Here is a 21,541-nt window from a genome sequence, read left to right as displayed (position 1 = left end):
TAAACACAAACGGATAGAAACTCCTTCCAATGCACTTTCAATGACTTTTGAAAAGAGAAACGGAGCAGGATGATGACTTATTGAGATTTAGCGTGAGTCCGACTTTCGTGCTGTCCTCGACATATGAGATCAACTTCTTGCTTTCTGGAAGTTGGGATTGTCTTTTTATAGTGTGTGGGTCGCCGTTTTAAAGAGTGCTACTATGGCAACAGCAGGGGAGTGGGTGTTTGCAGTTAATCCTGTTTAGGGTGTCACGGTGCCATCGCTAGGGGAGCAACGCTTCCCTGTTATTTCTTCAACGTATGTGCAGATGAAGTCCATGTGAAAATGAGCAAATCGTCCGCAGTTGACAGCGATTGATGTCCAATCCATTTGAACTGGAAGAGCTGGCAGCAATCATGTGTTCATTGTTTGACATCAGTAACTTATTCAACAGGCTTCTTGGATTCCTAGCACACACACATTGTGCCAGACTAAAGTTTCTCATTCTGTTTCCCCATTTTCAACGTGTTGGGCTTTGGTTTCGCTCCACTGGATATCAACTAGGAAAGAATGATGGAGTCATTCTCGGCACACACGGAAAAGAGACGAAGCAGCACATGCACTCATTCACAGGGATTTTTCGGGGCTCTCGGAGGAGATAGAGGGGTATGTTGGGATGTGATAGCGGCAAAACAACAAATTCGGCGTGTCGTGAGAGAAATGGTGGATTTCTTAGGATTTGGACAGGAGCTCACTTGTGTGCGTTCACTTTTATTTGAGGAGCAGCTCAAAAACAACAATATTACACTTTTCAACCATTAAAACACATGAATGATATTGTTTTACTTCTATTTGCTTGTTATGTGAATACAACACATCGTGTCTAGATGGACAGCATTGTGTACCTTAAAGGGAAAGTTCAGAGTTTATGACATAAGGCTTAGTCGGTGGAGTTGATTTCAACAAATTCCGTGCAGTTTGTTAGTTATTTGTTATAGTTTCAGGGCTCTGGAGTGGCTAAGCTAGCACAAGTCAATGGTCCTATCTTGGCACGTCAACAAAAAGCGATATTAACAGAACTAACATAGTCAAATAATCAACTCCACTTATTAACTAGAAACTGCAATTTCTGGAGAAATTACTTTGGGTCTTTGCCATGTGGAGATACAGATCTTAACCCCGCCCAGCTTGGTTTGGGGACATGGCCGTCAATGGTAGCACCCTCCATAAGCGTCAATGGAACGAGGGATGTTTGGGGGACACGTCATATTGATATCTGGCCATTTCCTGTTGACTTGGGGACATTGATTTTTTTTCCATTAAAAATGAATGGGGAAAAAATTTGGCTGTCAATGGCATCCAAGTACATTGGCATCTATAGAATGGACAAACATGCCCGCCAATGACGTTAAACAAAGTAAATGCCATAAGAAATAAATGGGGAAATTTGGACGTCCATGGCCGTCAATGGCAGCACCTTCCATCAACGTCAATGGAATGGGGGACGTTTGAGGGACATGTCGTATTGATATCTGGTCATTTCCTGTTGATGTGGGGGACATTGTTTTTTTTGCCATTGAATTTGAATGAGAAAAAAATTTGGCCGTTAATGGCCGTCAATGGCCTCGACTTACATAGACGCCAATGGAATCCAAGCATAATGACATCAATGGAATGGACAACCATGCCCGCAATGGCAATAAACAAAGTAAATGCCATTAGAAATGAATGGGAAATTTGGACGTCCATGGCCGTCAATGGCAGCACCCTTCATAAGCGTCAATGGAATCGGGGAAGTTTGGGGGACACGTCCTATTGATATCTAGTCATTTTCTGTTGATTTGTGCACATAGTTTTTTTCCCCATTGAAAATGAATGGGAACATTTTTGGACGTCCATGGCCGTCAATGGCATCGAGTTACATAGGCGTCACTGGAATCCAAGTATATTAGCATCAATCGATTCGAAATGCATTGCATGTAAATTCCATTGGGAATCCCATTGGAAGTGAATGGGAAATTTTCCCCTTATAAATGAATGGGAAAGTTTTGGGCAAATTTCCGGAGAACCGTAATTTTTTTCCCCAAATTTTGTATATACCCTTTATGCCCCCTCAATTTTTGATGCCCGAAATATGTGATTTTGCGTTTTGAACGTTTTTTTTAATAATCGGAATATCTGCGTTTGCGTGAAAATGGAAAAATTTTCGGGGCCGTTCGAAAAATTGCCATGGTTGCGTGGTGGGTTGCTGCCCGGCGCGCCGAAAAAAACGCAGAGAATAAGATGATTAAAAAAAAAACAAAATAATAATAATAGATAATAAAGTCACACAACAACACTATCTGTCTTTGCCAAAAAGGCAAAGACCTGATAATTATGAGAAAATAATTAAGATGTTAATTATATATTTGCTTTAATCGATTGCTGCTCGCAATGAAGAAATGTTTTGCCTTGAAGAAACTGGTAGTATGATATGAGACGAGAACAGCGGGACAAGGACAGCCTCGTGATGTCGAAATGCTTTGACACACATGTAATAATTACACCTAGATGCACACACATAGCCCAACAAGTTTACTGGATGTCACCCTTGTTTTGCTACTCAATCCCTTTTTAAAAGGTTGACACACTCATTTGTTGCAATGACATTCCCAGATAAAAAGGGAATGGAGGGTTTGTGTTATTTAAAAATGTCCCCCTAAGGATTTGTATTTGAACTTGAGATTTTAATGGTCCTTCGAGCCGGATTTGAACGAGCAAACCTAAGTATCTACAGTCCCTCGAAGATGTCAAAAATTCTGAATTTCCACTTTAAGACAATGGAATTAATTCAAAACTAAGCTTTAAAGTTTTTAGTTTCCATTTTAAAGCACAAATCATCAGCTGGTATGCATTTCATTGCTTCCAATTATTTCTAAAAGGTTGTACTTTTTTTTTTTTTTTTTTTTTTAAACTTGATCTCCATTTTGTCAAGGACTCATTGACAACTTTTTTCATTTTGCGTCATTCATCCCAAAAACTTAGAGGATAGTTTAAAATGGGCCAAAATAGGAAAAGGCGTGTCTGAGGTAGAATTCCCTATTATTATGTCATATGTACATAGTAGTTTCTGGTTTTGCTGCTGTATGCATGGAAAAAAAGTTATTGTACTGTTTACACATTTGCTCGTGGATCCAACAAGATAGCAATTTAGTAAACCTCAGGAATTCTCTAAAAATGTGAAGTCAAGATTTGAGGTTCAATAGTGCTCCTCTGCTTTTCCTTCGTTTTTCCTAAAGAGAGCAATATGGCGCCCGCATGCATGCAGTCACACACGGTGATCCTGTAATCTATTTTACGCTGTCAGTTTAGCGAGCGGCATCTTGATGCACAGCAGTGTCTGCGTGCCGCTTCATTTGCAGCACTGTGCTTGTGTGCGCACGTGAGCTCGTGTGTAAGGAAAGCGCTCTAAAACCAGCCGTTCACCTTCACTGTTTCATTATCTTCCGAGTTTTCTCTTTACGGCTTTCATCTCCTTTCTCAAGGTTCTCGCGCTCTCACGTGTGCACACACAAAGCTGTCCATAGAAGATGATTTATGTTCCTGTGTTTTTATTTTTAGACCAATTATACATTCGCTTTCCTTCACCTTTGCCTGTATCCTTTCTTGTAAATCCGGTTCTTCCTTTTTGACACCTTTGCCTATATTTACAGGTACTTTTTGAATGTATGCTTAACCTCCATCCTGTCATTTTCCCTGGTGTTCTCACCCTAAAAGCAAGCAGGTCAGGTTGAATAAAGCTCACTTGTGCGGACATATTTGTCCCTGCTGCGCATTGGCGCTCCGGGCGCCCCAACTCAAAACGGGGAAAAAGAAAAGCACACGTAGACAGTGAATTAATGAATAATTAATCCCAGACAATAAAAGCTTAATGGTAATGCATTTACCGTCTGTTTGCTCCGAGTGGTTTTGGGGCCTCGGCGTGGCGTTTGTGTGCTTGGTGCAAATGTGTGATTTGTTCAAAAGTGACATGATTAACACAAACACATGGAAGGGACGTTAAAAGTTGTCCGTGATGAAAGTTTGGCTTTTGGTTCACATTTGTCACGCTTTCACAATGAAATCATTGGCAGACAGTGGCGCGGGAAGTGGGGTGCTGAGGGTGCTGGAGCACCTCAAGGTGTTGAGAGGGGTTGTGTTTTGGTAGACTTTTTTTGTTCAAAATAAGTAACACATATTGAAATAATACCGTATTTAACTTGGGGGATTAAATATATATGCTGAATTTTTTTGTTAACACTGTTACCACCTGAGATCTTGTGTGCTACCAGGTAACGTTGAAAAAGGCGCTATTGGAACAGAAAAGACAGAGGAGGCGCTAGCGTGGCGCAAAAACGAATTGGCGATTTTTTTTTCTTTGCAAAAACAACGAAATGTTCTAAAATTTAATACGAGGTCGAAAATGGTGATTATGATGATTGTTCTATAATGGTGTACTGTGAAGAATAGTTTGTTGCGGATTGAGACCGTGGAGTCCAGAAAGGAAATCAACCTTTGATGTCTTAAAGTGCCTGTTAGAGTGTAAAAAAAAATCTTTTAAATAGCCTTATTATTTGAATTAGAATCATATTTTGTGACGATTTGACTATATACTGTACAACAATTTGGCAAAGCGCAGATGACGAGTAATGAGTCTCTGTCAATATAGCGCTCTAGCGTCTCCAGCTGGAGGATGACGTCGGCAGGGTCACGATTTCAGCTGATTTAGGATTCCGCCCATTGAGGGGGAAGATTCAGACCGAGGAAAATTGTGACAGATAGCAGCAAAATGTCATAGTTTCAATCTCTCCAATATTTTTACAGGATATTCTTTTAAAGTATTTTTCCCCTATTGCTAAATAAAGTGTATGGTTGTGACAAAAAAAAGTCTTAAGAAGTCTTGTGCTAAATGGAATATGAAATATTAAAAATGCATTTATTCAGTACGACAGGGCTAAATTACTGCATAATGGTCAAAACGACTTCAACCTCCCAGACGGAGTTAGTCCAGCTTTTGTCATTTCCCTGCCCCGGCTTCGTAGACGGAGGAAAGAACATAAACAAAGCAGGAGGCGTGACAGCTAGCCGACATGCTAACTCAAACTGATCGTTTTTTCGGTGGCGGGCAGGCAGTGCTCCTTGCCGGGGAAAGAAGGGGAAACGCCAAAAATGACAAATCACACAAAAGTACCCCAATTCATGTCACATTGATTGTCTCCACCGATCAGCCAGCCCACGGCGGCGGGCAGGCAGTGCTCGTCGCCGGGGAGAGAATGAGAAACGCTGAAAATGTAAAGAAAACAAGAGTAGTATTATCACCCACAAAATGCAAGCCACCTCCTTATTTAAACGTTTGTCATGATCCCGGTATTTGACATAATTTAAAACACGAAGCTTACTCACTTAGTCATCGTCCAATGGTCTCTTGATTGTCAGACTTCTTTTGCCCATCGCGGTGAACAAGAATCTTTTGGAAATCCAAAAAGCTTTACGCCACTCTCACTGGTGCAGCAACAAAAGCCTGCAGCACATTGGGCTGGCACGATGCAAAAAAGGAACGAATTAACCCACAAAATCAGCTGAATCCACAGTCCATCTGCATGTTGTAAAGCAATGGCTGTGTTGTGAGCAGTGTTGTTAATAACGGCGTTACAATATAACTGCGTTACTAACGGCGTTATTTTTTTCAGTAATGAGTAATCTAATTAATTACTTTTCTCATCTTGGCAACGCCGTTACCGTTACTGAGGCGGGAAAGGCGTGCGTTACTATGCGTTACTAAGTTGGTTGAATAAAAAAAATTCTGAGAGAAACGGACTCACGGGGACGAGAGCAGAGCAGGAGTGGGGAAGACGCCGTTGCAACCGCGATGCTAGATGGCTCCAATAAACCTCAGTCTCCAAAACTACGCCCACATGACACGGTAGATATCATATTATAGATCTAGATGCATATGACAGACACTGCTGCATTGCCAACATGTTTTAAGGACTACATGCGTTTGTAAACAGCCGCCATCTTAAAGCAGTAGACCTCTCAGGAAGGCCCTGATGTAGAGATCCTTCCTAGCGAACCTAAGTAATTTTTTTAAATCTAAAATGCTCCTAAATCGGCAAAATCTTAACTTAAATCTATCTTTAAATGATGAAACAGTTTTAAAACTTACACATGTTTAAAGTAGACAGAAGGGAACTAATGCAATAACGGGAGAAATTTTAACAACTTTAACGATTGATTCACAACTTTAAATGACTTCCACACATAGCAAAAGTTACTAGCTAGTTATCGCAATACCCGTGTGTCTAGTTAAGTGGAGGGTAAAGAATTGGGCTTGGGCCAATTGTCCCCCAAGCCCTTTAAGCTTCACATTGTGTGACCTGTTTTTTTTTCTTTTTGGGAGAAGTAATTTGTAACTGTAATTAATTACTTTTTTAAAGTAAAATTAACAACACTGCATGGCACTAAATGCGTTAGTAGACAGCCGCCATCTTAAAGCAGTAGAGTTTTTAGGACGGCTCTGTTGTAGAGAACCTTCCTAGCGAACCTAAGTAACTTTTTATCTAAAATACTTCTAAATCGGCAAAATCTTGACTTGAATCTATCTTTAAATGATGAAACAGTTTTAAAACTTTCATATGTCGAAAGTAGAGAGAAGGGAACAAATGCAATAATGGGAGCAATTTTAACAACTTTTAACAGTTGATTCAGGGTAAAGGGTAAATTAGGGTAAAGAATTGGGCTCGGGCCAATTGTACCAAAAACCTTCACAAAAAACTTCACATAGTGTGGCCAATGTTCTTTTTTTTTTTTTTTTTTTTTTTTTTTTTTTTTTTGAGGGAAAAAAAAAAGTAATTATCACCAATTACTTTGCCAAGTAACTAATTACTCTTACATTCAGGTAATTGAGTTACTAACGCAATTACTTTTTGGGAGAAGTAATTTGTAACTATAATTAATTACTTTTTTTCAGTAAGATTAACAACACTGGTTGTGAGATGATGACCCGGGTGAGGTCACATTTGCAATCTTGCTCAACCCCACACATCCAATTGGTCCTTTCCTTCAGGAGCATAAAATACCGTGTGAAACATGAAAAAAACATGCTTTTTGCCGTCATAGGTACTTTAACTAGATAAGATATGCTTGCATTGTAGCCTTATTATTGTTTGCTGTTGTTGTTGAACTGCATTCTACTGCTGTGAGAAGGCATTAAACAGAGGCTTATTGAACCTTTTAGTTTTCAAATGTGTTCGTGTGTCATTGCGCCGTCTAGCTGCGGAGATTTGCATTATAATACATGGGCACTTTTATTTCCAATACAAAAACTCCAACACACACTTTAAGTAAAATGGAATGCTGTCTTTATAGTAGCCTAGTAGTAGTACGTAATCTATCCAGCCTGCATGTGTGCTGCCATTGTGCAAGCTTTGTATGGGAAAAAATGCGCAAGCATGAAAAATTTGGACTGAAATGGCTATTTTTGGATGGGAAATACTAAAAAAGATCCTCAACACCCCCTGCTGTGAGTGACTTCCAGCTCCCCTGTTGGCAGAAGCTTTTCCTAGTGATGCCAGCTTTACGTCTTATTTACTTGATACTTTCCAATCAGTGTGATCTATCAAGGGTCAAACCGCTGTGATTTGTACATAGATACACACACAAATACACGAGCACACAAGTTTAATCTTTACCAAGATAATCCTTTCCAGAGCTTAGGTCTGTTAATTGAAATGCTGACAAACGTGGGATGTTCAAAGCATTTGTCCAATTGGATTAAAAGCAATAATGTTTTTTTCTCAATTCAAATTTTTAAAAATACTTTCTTGAAATGAATACAGTGATCCCTCGTTTTTCGCAGTCAATGGTGAACACCTTCCCACCACACCTCCCCACCTCTGTGAAAATCCGCGAAGTAGAGGTGACACACCTTTTAGCAATAAAACACTTGGCACAAAACAATTGGTGGTCGAACGCCCATCTAGTCTGATCAACATTTAGTAGATTGAATTAGCCTAATTTGCCTAACAAAAGTCCGCCATCTTAAATGCTACGAACGCTAACGTATTTACAATTCTCATAGAAAATCACTCAGACATTTCTCCACAAACTGTTTCTCTAAATTTAATTACAAATGCATACACAAACAAATATCAGCTGAAACAACTTAGAGAATCCAAACCAGGGCGCAGCTGTCCTTTATCTATGTCAGACGAGTCTGCTCCTCAGTCATACAAGGCGACAGTCCAGCCAGACCCAACGCTGCCACCGGAGGGCAGTGTATCCTCCTTCATTGAACAAAGTACAATACTTTGGGACTTTTGGAATAGTTATTTTGAGATTTAGGGGTACTTAAAGGGTCAACACCAACTTAGGCGGCAATTCGGGTTACGTCGGAACTTGTTCGTAACCCAGGGACTACCTGTATTTATAAAAGAAAACAATTCTTACATGTGTACCTGCATTATCTTAGCATTTTTAAATAAAATACCGTATTTATTGATTTTTTTTTAAATTGAAAAAAATCTGTGATGGACTGAGGGCGTGAAGATTGACGCGCGATATAATGCAGTTTCCTTAAAGTTACAAGGCTTTATGTCCCAATTGCGGCAATGAATGACACATATGCACGAAACCCTTGCAAACAATAGGAGTAGAGGACCTTGACAGAAAAGTAGCAATTATCCCCACGTGACGCGAATATTCTTGGTACATACGCCGATCAGTGTCATCTGTGCGCGTGTAAGCGCAACTGCTGCGGCTGCAGCCCGCAGTTTCCATGGCAACGTGGGAACCCATCTTGGTCTCTATGGCAACTTGTGGTTGGCACCCAGGAAGAAAGATAGAGTGGGAGTGAAACAAGGAAGAAAGAAAGAGATGAGGTGGGAACATTGAAAGAATGGATGATGAACAGAAGATGCATGGGACATAAAGTCCTCAAATCTAAGAAATGATGACATTAAAGTTTGTTGCGTGTTTAGTAAATTCAGTATACTAAATGCCCTATGATGTATGTACACTAACCCGTCATATGCATGCACGCACGCACGCACGGAAGGCCAAATTGAAAGAAAACGCAGACCATCATGTGATAGAATGTCGATGCTGTAATCCAATTGGCCGCGCTGATGGATTGGCGGTTGAGTTGACCTATTACAGTTAACCCAATCACCGCGGCGACGCGCTCACCTTTCCGCCATCCTCTCTGCCCGCTTTCCTCCATCCATCCTCGCATCTGTTCATCCATCTTTTCCTCTTTTACCCCCTCATTCCTTTCCCATCACTAACCAGATTAGTTGCCCGCCTATATTGATTTTGCCCTTTGCGAGGCCTCGTGAACGGAAAAAAAGCATGTGTACGTTCTCGGTTGTGTGTTTGAGACACTTTTCAGTTCCGAGCAGATGTTCTGCTCTTTTTTAGATGTCGGAGCACCACGCAGGCTTCCTGTCACTTGCAGATACGCAACATGTGTGTTTGCATGTGTCATTAATTAGACTGCTCACTGCGTGGCGGAAAGCGATGAATATAAAAGCTAGCAATTATTGAGCCCTTCTGCAAGTGACACGCATAAAAAGTAAGACAAGGAACTGAATAAAGAAAATGTTTTAGATGTAAAATCTCTCACCCGGATAACGACCGCAAGCAAATTAGACGTTTTTAAAAAGAGACCGCTGAAGTTTAAATCTTATTGCCTTTCAAGGATGCTGTCTTTTAAATGGCGTAAATCAATTTGCAATTTACAGGAAACACTTCATATGATTAGTTTTTATTAAATTGTCTTAATCCGTTTTTTTTCTACATTTCAAACCTTGAATCAACCTAATTTCAAGCAATTAAATGATTTTAAAAATATTGATTAAAAATGTTTTGGTTGTATGTCTTGTTTTGTTTAAATATTTGACAATTTCACGTCTTGATTGTTTACTGTGACGGGGTCACGTCCTGCTGATTTCAGGTCACTTCCTGTTGATATTTTGATGTACATGGCTCACAATGGTATCGACTTACAAATGCATCCATGGAATCCAAGTACGTTGGCGTCAACGGCATGGATGTACATGGCTGTCAATGGCATGGACGTATATTGGGCGTCAATGGCATGGATGTATATGGCTGTCAATAGAATCCAAGTACATTGGCATCAATAGATCTGACATACAAGGCCGTCAGTGGCATCGACGTACATGGCCGTCAGTGGCATCGACGTACATGGCCGTCAATGGCATAGATGTACATGGCTGTCAATGGAATCCAAGTACATTGGCATCAATAGAATTGACATACATGGCCGTCAGTGGCATGGACATACACGGCCGTCAGTGGCATGGATGTACATGGCCGTCGGTGGCATGGACGTACACAGCCATCGATGCCAAGGACGTAAATGGTCGTTGATGGCATGCATGTACATGGCCGTCAATAGCATGGCTGTACATTGGCATCCATAGAATTGACATACATGACAGTCAGTGGCATCGACATACATGGCCATCCATGGCATGGACGCATATAGCTGTCGATGGCAAGGACATACATAGCCGTCAATGGCATGCACGTACATGGCCGTCGATAGCATGGGTGTACGACTGTCAATGGAATCCAAGTACGTTGGCATCAATAGAATTGAAATACATGGCCGCCAGTGGAATAGACATACGTGGCCCTCAGTGGCATCCACGTACATGGCCGTCCGTGGCAGGGGACGTACATGGCCGTCTGTGGCAGGGACATACATGACCGCTAATGGCATGGACGTACATGGCTGTCAATGGTAAGGACGTACATGGCCGTCGGTGGAAAGGACGTACATGGCCGTCGATGGCAATGACGTACATTGCTGTCAATGGAATCCACGTAATTTGGCATCAATAGAATCGACATACATGGCTGTCAATGGAACCCAAGTAAATTGGCATCAATAGAATTGACATACATGGCTATCAGTAACATCGACATACTTGGCCATCTATGGCATGGACGTGCATGGCTGTCAATGGCATCGACTTACTTGGGTGCCAGTTGAATGTCAATGGGCTGTAATGGTAAGTTTTTGGTCAAAAATCACAACCACACAGGTTTTTCTGCCGTTGAAAATGAATGGGAAATTTTTGCCATAAGAAATGAATGGAACGACGTACATGGCAATGGCATCCCATTGCCAGAAACTATGCTGAACGTTTTTGCTGAGCTTTGGGGGAAACTAAGGTTTTTGGCAAATTCTGTGTACAACTTGTATGGCCCTTCCTGAAATGTTTGATGTATGATTTATGTGAATTGGATAAAATTTGTAGGACTAGATACATTTTGAAAAAAAAAATTATATATATATATATATATTTTTTTTTTTTTTTTTTTAACATACATTTTGGCGCAAAATGTAACTTTTGGTGGTCACTCGAAACATTCCCTGCATCGCACGAGAATTCCGGTCATTTCGGTATTCGAACAGTGTTGATGGGCCAAACAGTTTGAGCTCTGCGGCGCACCGCAGACACGCCATTTAAAAAAAGAATAACATACATTAGATGGTTGCTTTTGCATTGCATGCAACACTACTATCAATAACTGAAATAATGCAAGTATTTGGATATTTCATGTGATGCTTGAAGAATCAGAGGTCAACGTTCCTTCAACTCATAGCTCCGGCGTCAGGTTCCTGGTGTTCCTCCCACAGCAGTCTGCTGAGATCCTTTTGACCTCCCGGTCCGAAGCTCCGGCCGGCGTGAGCGTGCGACCATGGGAAACCACCGGGAACCACGCGAGGGGCTGGCACGGACAGTTTGATGGATGAAAGCAGATATTTTTGTGTTTTTAAAAACGAATCAGAGAGCGCGCGGGCGTAAATGGTTTCTTGTTGATTTGGTCTCCAAGTTCCACTCGGTTGCCTTGTCATATTATTTATAGAAAGTGACAGATGATGAGGTGGGGAAGAAAAGTGCTTTTTTATGACGAAACTTGTAACATTATGTAAAGCACCCCTCGGTTTTTGTCGAGGCCGTTTCGGGCCGTTTCCCAGGACCCCCCTCTCAGTTGGGGTCATTGCTATGACGACGACGTCTGTAGTAAAACTCTTGAAGTCGGCGTGTTTGTTTGTGTGAGTGCGGTTTGAACAGGAAGTGTGACTGCTTGTTTAAATAATCTGCATCTTTGAATTATATGTCACTCGAATGACTGTTCTAGTCCCATTGACGAGGCCTGGGATTGGGGGGTAATCACAACCAGCCCTCTAGTTAATGGTGGTGAATGAGTTAACAGTAGTTGTGGTGATCATGAGAAATATTTCATTTTAATTCTATATATTACAACCCCTGACAAAAGTCTTGTCGCTTATCCATTTTGTAGAAACAATTGCTAATAACCTCACTTTTAATTAGTTTTATTAGTTTATTAGTTTAGTTTAATTAGTTTCAGAAATGGCTCATATGAAAGCTAAGACCCTCCCAAATGATGTTGAATGTACCAAAAAAAAAAATTTGTTTCACTGAAAAGTTTTCTCATTTAATGATGACAAAAAGGTCAAATTTTGGCAAAAGTTTTGTCGCCTACAGAAAGTAGTGTGAAAATTAAACAAAAAATGTACTTCAAATGCGGATTAAGTAGTGGTGCTGTGAGATCCAAATTTAATATTTTGTATGACTTCCATGGGCTTCGGTGAGGATTCATACAATTTATTGATGGAGCCATCAGGAACATCAAAGAAAGCAGTCTTGCATGCCTCCCAGAGTTTATCAACATTCTTGGGTTTCGTCTTCCATGCTTCCTCTTTCATCGTACCCTAGACATGCTCAATGATGTTCATGTCTGGTGACCTGGGCTGGCCAGTCCTGGAGGATCTTGATCTTCTTTGCCTTGAGGAACTTTGAGGTAGAGATTGAAGAATGTGATGGAGAAACATCCTGCTGCAGAATTTGTCCGTTTTTTATGGTTAGGAATGTAAGAGGCAGTTAAGATTTGTTGATATTTCAGACTATTTATGTTGCCCCTTACCCTGCAGATCTCTCAGGGTGCAGACAATTAAAAAAACGTGTGGCATTTGCCAAGGCCTCTCAAAAGGATGGACGCTGGAAAAGTGGAAAAAGGTGGATTTTTCAGATGAATCTTCCATTGAATTACACCACAGTCGCCGCAAATATTGCAGGAGACCTACTGGAGCCCGCATGGATCCGAGATTCACTCAGAAAACTGAAATTTGGTGGTGGCAAAATCATCATCATCTGGGGTTACATCCAGTATGGGGGTGCGCGACAGATCTGCAGGGTGGAAGGCAACATAAATAGTCTGAAATATCAACATATCTTAGCTGCCTCTTACATTCCTAACCATAAAAAGGGACCAATTCTGCAGTTGGATGTTGCTCCATCGCATACTTCAAGCTCTACCTCAAAGTTCCTCAAGGCAAAGAAGATCAAGATCCTCCAGGACTGGCCAGTCCAGTCACCAGACATGAACATCATTGAGCATGTCTGGGGTAGGATGAAAGAGGAAGCATAGAAGACGAAACCCAAGAATGTTGATGAACTCTGGGAGGCATGCAAGACTGCTTTCTTTGATGTTCCATCAATGAATTGCATGAATCCTTACCGAACCGCATGGATGCAGTCCTTCAAGCCCATGGAAGTCATACAAAATATGAAATTTAGATTTCACAGCACCACTACTTAATCCGCTTATGTTATGTTACATATTTTTGTATTTGAAGCACATTTTTTGTTCAATTTTCACACTACTTTCTATATGCGACAAAAATTTTGTCTTGCCAAAATTTGACCTATATGTCTTCATTAAATCTTTTTTCAGTGACACAAATATAATTTTGAACATTCAACATCATTTGGGAGGGTGTAAGCTTTCATATGAGCCATTTCTGAAACCAATTGAATCATTAAAAGTCAGGTTGTTGGCAATTGTTTCTACGAAATGGATAAGCGACAAGACTTTTGTCAGGGATTGTAGATTAAGGCATTGAAATTGACAAACGTGCTTGCTTGTGTCACCGCAGGAGCGTGTGGAGTATCTGTTCCTCATCATCTTCACCGTGGAGGCGTTCCTCAAGGTGATAGCCTACGGCCTGCTCTTCCACCCAAATGCCTACCTGAGGAACGGCTGGAATCTGCTCGACTTCATCATCGTCGTTGTGGGGTGAGTCATTGTGTGTTTTTCTTCCTTTTACTCATTTCTTAGCCGTATTCTTCAAGGTGACCCGGTGACCGTGCCGACAATAGAGCGCTTTCTTCCTCTGTGTGACATTTTTTTCCCGCGAGTGAGTCACAAAGGCCCGCTTCCCACAACCGTAAAGTAATCTTTCACAGTGAATCAAGTTTTAAAGCCGCGCTAAACCTTGGCCTACAGTGGATTGGTGAGCCTTAAACTGATTAGCTTGTTAGATGCTGATAGCAAAGCTGCACTCTGTTTTTCTTTATCTGCCACTCAGCAAGTATAGCCCATCTGCTAAGCCTCTGCATGTGTGTTGGCCGGCATCGCGGTGCCAGCGCCTGTGGCATAAACACAACCTGTACAACTCTTAGACGGTTATCTAGCCTTTTTGTTTGCTTGTCTGAGGCTTTTTCTGTCTGCGTCTGGATGGAAGCTTTCATGACGACACGCTTGCTAAACAAAAGCCGTATTCAACTGTGCAAGTGATGCGTTCTCTGTTTGACCTTGTAAGCGTGGATGGAGAAATATTGTTCTTCACTCAGTGATTTTAAAGGTCACCTTATAACAACAGAGCAGGTCTCCCCAATTAGCCCCGCGTGGCGAAACATCAATAACACCAATTAGTTTCCTACCAGCAGATTGTCCCTTGAAGTGGCAATGAGCTCTTAATGGGTGAATGGTGATCACGGTAAGCACTGCCATTGACAATTTTTTTCAAACCTAAGCTTTCAAAAGCGACAACAACAACTGAGCGAGAACCAAGAATTGAAGATGTGGACCATGAAACGCCAGAGAGCACTGACAAAACGTTGAACGGAGTTTCAGTTTGACTCACTAAAGACGCTAATTGTACAACAGAGCCACCACCGGGCGTACCATACTCAATAGGCGACGTCTTTGGCTAAAAGCATAGCTGTCCTAACCAGCCTGATTTAGATTCCCCTAACACAGTGCTTCTCAATTATTTTCTGTTACCCCCCCCCCCCCCCCCCAAGGAAGACGTAAATGTTTCGCGCACCCCCCCAAACTCTCTGCCGCCACTGTAAATAGTATGCTTTGTCTATAAAATTACTATTATAAGTACACCTCTGCCTAAACTTGTCCTTTTTTTCTATTAAAGAAAAAAAAGTAGCATAGATCAACTTAATAAAGTATAACTTTATTTCCATTGTTTTGTTTGTAACAGAAAAGACTTAAAGCGTATCAATTTACCTGAATTAAAAAAAAAAAAAAAAAAAAAAGTCACATCCAAACTGTAAAAATACACCCAACGTACGTTTTTTGACCATTTTATACTGAAAAATGTAATAAAATCAACAAATAATAACAAATTCAAATTGATTAGAAACATTAACTCATGCCATTTTATACTGAAAAATGTAATAAAATCAACAAATAATAACAAATTCAAATTGATTAGAAACATTAACTCATGACGACAATATGTCCAAAAAATTGACTGAACAAACAAAACTGAATAGAAGAAAAACGACAGTGTCATTGGACAGATGGACAGTTTTTATTTTTGCTGCTCGCAGTATCACCTCCTTTGCATTGTTTGCAATGGTGTGGGGTTATTTTGCACTGAGCATGCTAACAGTGGTCACTGGTTTACTGATATAACACTGACAAAGCGGGATGATTGTTGGCAATATTCGGCACGTTTTCGCTGAAACACAATCAAATGGTTTATCAATGAGATTGGGGTCTAATGTCTTTAAGTGACGTCTTAATGATTTGGCTTCCTCCTGTCCGCTACAATCATTTTTAGACACAGTAAACAGAGTGGTCTTTCCTCGTCTCCCACTGTATTAGAAGTCAACGCCATAAGCCAAACGGCTCAAAAATAGCACATTCTTGGTGGCCGGGGGAGAAACGGAGGCGAGGGCGGTCGTCGTGAAGATCCAAAGCCGAAAATGGCACTTCTTGGGCGGACACGTGAGAACTGGAAAAGATAGTGGGTCGCTGCGTGAGTCTGGCCGGAAAACTGCTCTCGAATAGGAATGGGCGGATCGATACTTACCAACATAGCGATATTTCGATCCAGCGCTTTAAGTTTTAGGTATCGATCCCCAATCAAAAGTATCGATATTTGGAATTAATATATTATATTTTCTTTGTCTATTTTTTGGGTATATTTTTGTGCACACTTTTTGTACTACTTTTCCCTTTCGCGTTCTACACGCACGTAAGTAGTGTACGCACATAAGCAGTGCACCGGCGTCTGCTCCCGCCCCCATTTACGTCCTTATCCTGTGTTGATCAGCATGCTTTTCCTCCGCCCCTCTCACGAGGCACCAACACAGTCACACATGTTACAAACAATTAAATGCTTGATTTCATATGTTTTGTTGCTATTTATTTTTATTTTGCGAAATGTCTGTTTCAATTACTTCAAAATCTGTTTGAACATTGTGTTAGTAAAATAAAATTAAAACACGGCAAGTGACTATTGTTTATTGGATTTGTTTTTAGTGATCTATCATTAGTGGGCGGCAACATGCTATTATTAATTTGCTCTTTAATTAGATCAAAAAATATTTAACTAAGGTAGATTAAAATTTGATCAAATACAACGTGTAGCAGGGAAATGTTCTGTGCATATGAATTTAAGGGTCATGGTTAAAGAGTGAGACTGACTAATCAGATTTTGTTGTTGATGGATTGGTTTGTGAGTTTGTAGGGAAACAGCTTTGCTAGTTATTAAAAGCAGCAGTTTTTCCATTGCAATGCATATTTGACACAAAGAGACTTTTAATAGTTTTTGAGTGCTTGCTTTATTTGTACATTAGATTTCATCAGAATGGCTGAGAACTTTGCAGGGTTGTGTATATATTAGTGCTGTCAAACGATTAAACAATTTAATCTAGTTAATCATATGTCAACTGTGTGATTAATCATGATTAATCATGTTTCCCTCGGGATGAATAAAGTTCAGGAATTTTTTTTTTTTAGGAAAATACTATAATTGACTTAAAATTTGTTTTAAGATATAATGTATGATGTGTGAATGAATACTTGACCAAATAGAGTTTTAAAATTTTATTTAACAACTCAGCTTGTATAAAATAAAAAATAAAAATAAATTGTCTGTATTATACAGCAAAGAGCTTTAACGGATTAAAGTGCCTCAGACTAACAATGTGGCTCATGTACTGTTTGGCATATTACCCAAAATTAACTAACAATTTAAAGAGCAGACAAGAACAATACAGTAACAATAGCTAGTGTTTCAAAAAATGTGTAGACAACTTGTCTGTTAAATTGAACATTTCACACAAATAAATGCAGTATTTGCAGTTTTACACTAAATGGCCTGAAAGCTGTGTGAGATATAAAAAAATAAACTGTAAATTTTCACACTAAACTGTGTGTGAAGGTGTTTAGAAACACTGCTTAAGTTAACCAGTCATACTCTATATTTTTTTAACCAACTGTTCAGGCAAATGAGCTTGTTGACATTTTCAGATAACAGAGCAGACCTTTTCTTTTGAACAATGTGCCCTGTCAAAGAAAACAGTCTCTCGCAAGGAACGGTTGTGGCAGGTGTGACCAGATACTTTTTTTGCAAGGTGGGCCAGCTTACTGTGGGCAGCACTGTGCGCAGATCACCACTGTAGTGGACATAAGTCGATGCTGGCACTGCCTTGTACCTGTAAAGTGGTTTGTCATTGGTTGTTGTTGTTGTTTGTTGTCATTTGATTTTCAAGGCCCTAGTCTTCGACTATGATAATGGGTCTACACTCTACAGTCTCTGGCTACCCAAGTAGCGATAGCAGTAATCAACCTACTTGTTGTCTTTTTGTTGACAAGTCCGAGTCCGCACGCTGCCAGTGTAGCTTGATGACTGCGGCTTGTTCCCGCAGTGTTAGCGTCACTGCTAACACTAGCGAAGATATGCTTTGCCAGAAGGTGGTACTTTAGGCTGGTTGAGCTTCGATCGAAGGACAGTTCATTACAGCACTATGTGCACACAACTTTGGTTTTATCCAGATTTCCCTTAGGCAGCTTTTTAAAACGGAATTTGCCATGAAGAAGTCCTGGGTCATCATCCTTACTCATCGTGGCTGGCTGCATTTTGCCCTGCATTGCCGCGCGGAGAATGTAAACATCAGCGTGTGGGACTACGGGAGGCAGTTGTTGCCAAACTTAATGTGAGCGGTAAATTGCGTTGTTATTATTTTTTTAATGCATTAATATTTCCAGATTAATCATGGTCGTTAACGCGTTATTGTTGACAGGCCTAGTATATATATATATATATATATATATATATATATTTATACTGTATATATACAGTATATAAATATATAATATATATATATACATATATAAAATTTGTACCTCCGTTATCGATATCGGATCGTGATCACAATATTTGGCCTTGGTATTACTTGGTATGGGATCGAATCCAAAATCACTGGTATCGCCCATCCCGACTCTCGAAAACAGAGCCCAGCTCTTCATATCTCTTTTCTATGTGCTCTTGCTTGGTTAAAAAATATTGCGCACACTCTGAAAATAAGAGCGCCACTGCCACCCACTGAGCGGATGTGCAAGTACACTTTATTCTAGTACGGCAAAAAAAGCATGTTCTCCGAGGTCACATGCGCCACCCCTGGCGTCGCTCTGCGCCCCCCTGGGGGCGGGCGCTTCCTATTTGAGAAGTACTGCCCTAACAAATGATGGGGGGGAAGAAAAAAAACGCTCATTTTCAATCAGTGTTGTTTTCGTCAACAAGGACTCTAACGAAAATATTTCGTCGACAAATGATTTTTTTCATGACAATGATGAGACGATAACGAGCTAAAAATGTGTTTTGGGAGACTAATACATAATGACACGAATGCCAGTTTTCATCTCACGAAACTAAAACGAGACAAAAATGCACCATAGTTTGCGTCACATGTTCACAATGACGGATTTTATGTAGCAGTGTCTGGTTGTGTCGCTCATGTGACGTGCTGCACCCCCTCAACTCATTCACTAGTGTCCTCTCCAGTCTCCCCATTGCTTGTTTTGAGACACACACGGTTGGATTTGTCTTCTTATCTTGGCAAGAGAGATTATGGAATGTTGCTTTATCCTTTAAAGGTCTGTGCTGCGTGATCCTCACAAACCAAATGTAACTGGTAGCATTAGGATAACATTCACGTTCGAGTTAGCATTAGCGAGCGTCCTTTTAAACCAGGGGGTCCCCAAACTTTTTCCTGTGAGGGCCACATAACTTTTTCCTTCTCTGATGAGGGGCCGGGGTCAGTTTTTAACAGAAAAAGTGTGACGATTGCAGGAATGCCTCAATGTAAAAAATTATTGTTTTTCAGAAAGCCACAATCAAATAACCCTTTCTGGATTCTTCACAGAACAAAAGTAAATAAAATAAAAATAATAATATAATAATAGTAACACTATTAATTAGATAATAACCAAATAACCATCTCAGAGTTCTTCACAGAAAAAGGCCAGGATATAAATAACACTATTGAGAAAAAATAAATAAATAAATAAAATAAATTCAAAATGCTCTCTGGTATTGTTCAAGGGGCCGGATCAAATGTGGAGGCGGGCCGGATACCGTAGTTTGGGGACCCCTGTTTTTTTTTTTTTTTTTTTTTTTTTTTTTTTAAACATACAGTTCGTGGCTTCCAGGTGTGTATAATTAATTGAAAATAATATGATTTCCCGCTGAGTGTGTAATATCACGTAATAGATTTGTAGATGCTTGTAGATGCTAAAATATGTGCTCGTCTGTCAATGTTCATTCGAAATAGTTGGAAACCTTTTTTAAAATTATTTTTGGAGTGAACTTTTCAAATTTTAAAGATAAAAATATTGAGTAAACGTCGTCTAAAATGAAGGCACATGTTGAAATTACTAATATATGTCTAAAACTAATACCGGTAAATATTAAGACTAAGATTACGACGAAAATTAAAATGGCTGCCAAAAACAACAGTTTTCAATGTATGATTATAAATATTCCTTGCTGGAATATTCAGGCAAAAAGGATGCAGTCTCCTGTTCTGCCTGGCGCCATTTTCAAACTCACCATGGTGAGGATTCGTTTCGCAAGGGTTGAGTGACGAGAAAAATTTGGCATTATTTGGGATTTCTCCACGGAAGGCAAAAATCGGTGTCTACTTCTCCACACAAAAACCCGCGTGCACACCCCCACACACATAGCTGGGATGCCTGTAGTTACAAGCATGGGCTACGCTACTATACGAGTATATACAGTAGTATATAAAAGTATCTGAACCATTTGGAATTTCTCAAATTTCTGCATAAAATCACCACCAAAGACCAAAGATCTTATCTCTGTCAAAATCACACAGATATAAAAACAGTGTCTGTTTAACTAAAACCACCCAAACATTTACAGGATTTCATATTTTAATAACGATACAAACAATGACAGAAGGGGGGAAAAATAAGTAAGTGAACCCTTTGCCTTAGGAGACTTAAAGAACAACTGAAACCAATTTTACCAAACAATTTAAGTCAAGTGTGTGCCCAATTACTGATGAATGGTTTAAAGCTGCCCACAACCTTGTAAGCATTGTCTTGATGAAAAGCATTGTCTGATGTGCATCATGGCTGGGTGGAATGTTTCATGACGACACACTCGCTAAAAGAGCTGTCTGAAGACCTGCGATCAATGAATGTTGATTTGTATAAATCTCCGAAAGGATACAAAACCATCTCTAAAAGTCTGGATGTTCATCAATGGACAGTCAGAGAGGTTGTCTACAAATGGAGACAGTTTGGCACCGTTGCTTGTCTCCCAAGGAGCGGCCGTCCACCAAAGATGATGCCAAGAGTTCAGCGCAGAATAGTCAGAGAGGTAAAAAACAACCCTAGAGTGTCTGCTAAAGACTTACAGAAATCACTGGCACAGTCCAGTATTTCTGTGCACACATCAACTATATGTAAAACTATGGCCCAGAATGGTGTTTATGGGAGGACTCCACAGAGGAAGCCACTGTTGTCTAAAAAAACATTGTTGCTCGTTTAATGTACACAAAAAGGCACTTGGACACTCCACAGACGTTTTGCTGGACTGATGAAACCAAAGTTGAACTGTTTTGGAGTAACGCCCAACATCACGTGTTGAAGAAAAATGGAACAGCTCACCAACATCGACACCTCATCCCCACTGTGAAGCATGGTGGAGGGAGCATCATGATTTGGGGCTGTTTTGCTGCTTCCGGGCCTGGACAACTTGCAATCATTAATGGAAGAATGAATTCAAAAGTTTATTAGGGTGTTTTGCAGGAAAACATGAGGCCGTCTGTCAGACAATTGAAGCTATAAAGAGGATGGATGCTGCAACAAGACAATGATCCAAAACGCAGAAGTAAATCAACTTCAGAATGGTGTCAGAAAAATA

At 40.3% G+C, this 21,541-nt stretch overlaps 1 protein-coding gene across 2 annotated transcripts in view; it reads left to right on the top strand.

Moving 5' to 3' along the window:
• cacna1c (calcium channel, voltage-dependent, L type, alpha 1C subunit) overlaps positions 1 to 21,541 on the top strand; it is a 241,530-nt gene that overhangs the window by 149,319 nt on the left and 70,670 nt on the right. For both annotated transcript variants that reach the window (XM_057855351.1, XM_057855352.1), the window contains exon 4: positions 13,997 to 14,136. In XM_057855351.1, the coding sequence (XP_057711334.1) occupies positions 13,997 to 14,136 (140 nt within the window). The remainder of the gene's footprint in view (positions 1 to 13,996; positions 14,137 to 21,541) is intronic.

Source organism: Corythoichthys intestinalis, chromosome 13 (assembly GCF_030265065.1).
Source record: "Corythoichthys intestinalis isolate RoL2023-P3 chromosome 13, ASM3026506v1, whole genome shotgun sequence".
NCBI lineage: Eukaryota > Metazoa > Chordata > Actinopteri > Syngnathiformes > Syngnathidae > Corythoichthys > Corythoichthys intestinalis.
This window is presented reverse-complemented; position numbering and strand designations above follow the sequence as displayed.